This window comes from Spinacia oleracea, chromosome 1 (genome assembly GCF_020520425.1).
Source record: "Spinacia oleracea cultivar Varoflay chromosome 1, BTI_SOV_V1, whole genome shotgun sequence".
Classification (NCBI taxonomy): Eukaryota; Viridiplantae; Streptophyta; class Magnoliopsida; order Caryophyllales; family Amaranthaceae; genus Spinacia; species Spinacia oleracea.
In genome coordinates, this window is record NC_079487.1 from 30,719,776 (window position 1) to 30,725,009 (window position 5,234).

General features: G+C 41.3%; 1 protein-coding gene across 3 annotated transcripts; it reads right to left on the minus strand.

Moving 5' to 3' along the window:
• Window positions 1-2,599: 2,599 nt before the first annotated feature.
• On the minus strand, window positions 2,600-4,667 carry LOC130466330 (ATP-dependent DNA helicase Q-like SIM). 3 transcript variants are annotated; one of them, XM_056835213.1, is made up of 4 exons: window positions 3,875-4,667; window positions 3,156-3,334; window positions 2,828-3,047; window positions 2,600-2,736 (listed from the first exon to the last, which is right to left on the minus strand). In XM_056835213.1, the coding sequence occupies exons 2-4, from the start codon at window positions 3,217-3,219 to the stop codon at window positions 2,643-2,645; spliced, it is 378 nt and encodes a 125-aa protein (XP_056691191.1). In that variant the 5' UTR covers window positions 3,220-3,334; window positions 3,875-4,667; the 3' UTR covers window positions 2,600-2,642. The 3 variants fall into 3 exon arrangements, with proteins under 3 accessions (XP_056691191.1, XP_056691192.1, XP_056691190.1); XM_056835214.1 differs by having other exon boundaries at window positions 3,156-3,323; window positions 3,875-4,666; XM_056835212.1 differs by having other exon boundaries at window positions 3,156-3,451; window positions 3,875-4,664.
• Between the last annotated feature and the right edge of the window lie 567 nt (window positions 4,668-5,234).

Here is a 5,234-nt window from a genome sequence, read left to right on the forward strand (position 1 = left end):
TTTTTATCCGTCCTGTCTTTGCACTGAGGGTGGTCTGCAGTCTCAGTTCACTTGGATTCCTTTGGGACAGAACAGATTTTTGTGGCATGGATAAAGGATTCGGCCTCGTCTAGGTCATCTTTCATAGTTCTCACACTCTTCTTCACCAAGTCGAACTTAAAAGAACCCTTCTTAAGTCCCCTAAAAAAGTTGTAAAAGGCTACCCCATCAGGTAGATCCGGAATTTATCCCGACTCCAAGTTGAAACGTCTCACATAGCTTCGTAAAGACTCGTCTTTTCCTTGCTGTATTCGGCCCAGATGCATGCTCGTCTTCTTTTCCTCCTTATAAGCCATGAATCTTGCAGAAAACAACATTTCCAGTTCTGCATACGTGTTAATCGTTCCAGCAGGCAACTTCTCAAACCATTTTGAGGCAACACCTTTAAGAGTGGACAGGAAGTATTTGCACCAGGTTGCATCAGTAGTCCCTTAGACATACATGTGGTGACGATAGGCCAAGAGGTGTACATCAGGATCAGAGGTGCCGTCATAGGCGTCAATAGCTGGTGGCTTCACCTTAGGCTCCTTGGGAGTGTTCATAATATCCGCACAAAATGGTGTGGTGTAGTCAAGGATTAGGCCAGCTACTCCCTGTTGAATATGGCATATTGGATCTTGCCTTCTACCCTGGGAGGTTCTACGCCGCTCGCTGCCCGCGCGACTGACATTGGTCCTGGTGACACGGCGCGAGGGAGCAGCAAGGGGTGAATCCTCCATGACAGGGGTAGAACCTGTGTCTGACAGCTCAGTTTCTTGGGGCCTGTCTAGCTGGATGACTGGTACTCTTCTGGACGGTCCAGGTTCTGGCCTAGTAGTTAAAATCCGACGGGGAGCCCTGGGCTGGAAAGAAGTCCTAGTCCTATCGAATTATCTATCACGCTCGTCATTTCGAGCTTGATCTTGCCGCCAGACATTAGATCGAGTGAGTCCATTAAAAAATGGCATCCCCGACCCATGAGACTGAGAGCGGATGGTCTTGATCTCATCCTGAAGTGTGTCCATCTGCGCCTTGAATCCGGCCAGAATATCTTTGAGTTGACCAGCTGATACCGGCAGATCTGGGTTCTCCTCCATGACCGTGTCGGCGTCAGCCCTCAAATGACCACCTGGGGGAAATGCAGGCTGACCCGTCTCATATTCCACCTGGACTTGCTCAAGTTGTGTTTCAGGAGGGGGATCAGGACGGCCGTCCTGCCCCGCATAATGGTTGCTTCTCTCGTCCCTCCCTCGAGGAGGACGGTCTCCATTTAGGGTGGTCTCGTCAACCTCGTTTCGATTGATGGGCGTGTCTTCGAAGTACTGGACGTCTACCATGTTACCTTACCTCCCCACAGACGGCGCCAAATGTTCACTAGTGGAAAAAGGGTCATTTGCATCGCACTTTTAAGCACATTTGCGTCGCACATCGTGCGTGGCAAAAGCTCTCGACGCAAATGACTAAAAGTCATTTGCGTCGCACATTTATGCGACGCAAATGAACCTTATTTGCGTCGCACAATTAGCTAATGTGCGACGCAAATAACTTTTCAGGCATGGTGCTGAAAAGTCATTTGCAACGCACATTAGCTAAATGTGCGACGCAAATGACTTTTCAATATGTTAAAAAAAATGTCATTTGCAACGCACATTAGCTAAATGTGCGACGCAAATGACTTTTCAATATGTTAAAAAAAATGTCATTTGCAACGCACATTAGCTAAATGTGCGACGCAAATGACTTTTCAATATGTTAAAAAAAATGTCATTTGCGTCGCAGATTAGCTAAAGTGCGACGCAAATGACTTTTGGATATTCTAAAAAAAATGAGCTGCTGATTTTATTTAATCCATAGATTAAATAAAATAAGCAGCTTTCAGTACTAGTATATTCAGAGCATAAAAATAAAAGTAAACTAGGTGAAAATTTTGACAATATTTCCTTTGTAATTTGACCCTCCCCAATACCGGGAATGTTATAATACATTAATATATACCTGTCAAAACAGTTTACAACCCAATAAAAGGCAAATTCACCATAGATCAACCAACATGTTGATAACCTAACTACACTTTAAACATAAAAGTTTAAGTAAATATTACAATAAACTAGCTAAATATCGACATTGCTCATAATGTAATCAGCCCAAAGAAAACAAACAAAAATAGCAGAACAATCACATTCTTAGCAACAAAGGCAATACATATTCACCCTTATTAAGAAAAGAAAAACATTAGAGTTGCATAACCCCAAACCTACTCTCAACAGGAGGTATAATAGTCTGCTAGTCTTGCTACCATTTGCAGTTTGAATTGCATTCAGAACAATTATATTCATATAAGGAAACAATAATTAAACCTCAATTATATGGGAACATTTCAGAAAAAGTAATAAACGCTAGCAAGAATTGGGGAATCAACCACAGAACATTAAAATTTGAACTTAGACCTCACAATAATCAAACACACGAGCTGTTATTTATTGTATGCACAAAATGGCAATGTGAAAAACATGTATCATTGGATAAGCAACTGAACATTTCAAACATAAGACATCCAAGGTGAGCAAGGGTGAAACCTGTAATCAGGTCTAAAGTCATGTCCCCATTTTGAAACACAATGTACTTCATCGATGGCAAATAAAGCTATTCCACGGTTCTCCGCAAGCCTCTGAAGTGGACTTATTAGTATGCATTATACACCTCATCAGACAGTGAAAGCTGACATCATACAGTCCCAAGTGACAACATCAGGGCATTTAGAAACAATTCAAACTACAAGCAATACCAGATGATGTACAAATGTGTTCACCTAAGCAGTGTTTCGAGGCAAACGTATACAACGGAATACATGCCGTTCATTGCTTTCTTCTCAACGGTGTTATCTGGTTGTCCTGATCCAAGGAAACATGCAGAGATGCCATGTTTTGATAGCTTTAAGCACTGGTCATGCATCAAGCTTATCAATGGAGAAATCACGACCACGACCTTCCTTGTCAAAAGCGCAGGTAGCTGAAAGCACAGAGATTTCCCTGTAGAAACATTAAAGCCTCAAAAACATTGACACAGTATATACATTGTACAAAGGATTCAAGAAGAAATGCACAGAAAAGGGAGAATAAGAATCAGAAAATAAATACCAGACCATGTTGCTGCAAGAACAAGACAGTCTTGCTGAGAAAACCAAGCACCAAGAGCTTCCATTTGAAAACTTTTCAACCCGGAGTACCCAAAATGTTTACGCAGCAGGCTGTTGGCTTTCTGGTCCCAGTCTGGTCCAAGTTCTACATCCTCTACTGTTCTATGGGCTGAGTTCAGACTGTAAGATGTCAGCGAAGATTTCTTCAAGGTTCCAAAAGACTAAATTAGTTGTTTTTTCTGTCATATATGTGGCATATGTGTGTCTATTAAGTTCTTGCTTCTACTGCAGGGTTGCCTAGCAATCATGGTAGACAAAGAAAAAAATCCAAAGGTAAATCTTACTGAATTTTTTCAACTGGATGGACTATATGTTTCATGATATTGTCTTAGCTAGTTAATGAATCTCTTTTAAGAGTTCGACATAATCAAAATCCTAAAATCAAAATCAAAATCTAGGGTTCAAACAATCAAAATTTAGATTCATCTGAAATCAAAATCCTAAAATCAAAATCAAAATCCTAAACAGATTCGACATAATCAATAACAAACTACAACATCTGAAATCAAAATCCTAAAATGAAGAGTTCAAACAATCGTAAAATAAATACTCAAAATCACCAACTAACTAACATAATTAAGCCCTAGATTCATCAAAACAATATGAAAAAGTTGCAAAATTAATTAAACATGGAAATCACGGTAGGGAGAGAGAAAATACCTTTAGATCGAAACAAGGTATTCAAGGTCGGTGGCGATAAAAACCGAAACTCCAGCACCAACACTTCGGCGTTGTTATGGCGGTGTAACTCGGGACCAACTCGGTCTGAGTCGACTCAACAGATTCCCCAAAAACTCAGCCCCACTTCCACCGCACCCAGATGAGTCGCCGCCGAGTCATCCACCTCAGAGCTGGAGTTTGCAGAGAATGCGGCTTGAAATCCGGCTGAAGACGTCATCGCTTTCAGATCTGGGTTTGCCTCCTTCGTATTCGCTAAGCTTGAATTTTAAAACAAATTTGAGATATTGGGATGATTTGGTGAGAGGAGACTTTGAAGGGAAAGCTCGATACTGATTCTGAAGGAGAGACAGAGAAGCTTTGGAATTTCAACAATGGAGATCTGGAAATTATGAGAGAGAAAGAGTTTGGGGAGGCAGGAAATGTATGAGGGAGAAAGGGAATGGGAGCAGGGCGTCGCACCAAATTAAAAAAGAAAAGGAAAAGGTAATAATTAAATTTTAATTAGAAACCGAAAATTTTTTACCTCCTTTGCGTCGCCGATTAGTAAATCTGCGACGCAGATGACTCTAAGAGTCATCTGCGTCGCAGATTAGTAATTCTGCGACGCAAAGGAGGTAATATTTTGCGTCGCATTATTATTAATCTGCGACGCAAATGACTTTAAGAACATCTTAGAGTCATCTGCGTCGCAGATTAGTAATTCTGCGACGCAAATGACTAATTTTAATGCTTAAAACTGTCAATTGCGTCACATGTTTAAATGTGCGAGGCAAATATGGTGATGCAAATGATTGTTTTTCCACTAGTGGTTGTGGGAGTTTTTCCAATAGTTGATGACGAGGAGGTATCTGGTTCCACGTAGAGTCGAGTCCAGTCCACGTCGGCGGCTTTCCTACAAAACAAGAATATTCCCGTAGGAATATTCCCTCCGATACTTAAGTAAGATTAGGGTTTTAAGGAAGAAGTACTTAATGAAAAGAAAGCATTAACTATATGAAAGTGAAGGGTGTTTCTCTATCCAGGAACTTGTGTCAATTCCTTGGGAATTGAGTGTATTTATAGTCTCCCCCTTTTGGGGGGAAACCCTAGAAGTGTTTCACATGATTGGCTAGCTTACCATAATATGACAAGTTTCATTATCATAACATTCCCTATGGGCCATGGGCCTTTAAGGGGATTGTACATTAAGCTCAGCCATACATCATTATTTGTTGACTCCTAGGTGGCTGCAACAATTTTGTCTATTGGGCTGTGCCACGTGTCGCGCTGCGATTGGGCCACGTAGGCGGGGTATTTTTACCTACATCAAAACCCATCACGTACGACTCATTAATATTCA

Bases quoted from the DNA above. Each gene is read 5' to 3' on its own strand.
- LOC130466330 (XM_056835213.1), bottom strand. From the start codon at position 3,219: ATGGAAGCTCTTGGTGCTTGGTTTTCTCAGCAAGACTGTCTTGTTCTT. The intron at 3,048-3,155 runs GTATTTATTTTC...ATGTTTCTACAG, and splicing joins TCTTGCAGCAACATGGTCTG to GGAAATCTCTGTGCTTTCAG. The intron at 2,737-2,827 runs GTGAACACATTT...GTATGATGTCAG, and splicing joins TGCCTCGAAACACTGCTTAG to CTTTCACTGTCTGATGAGGT.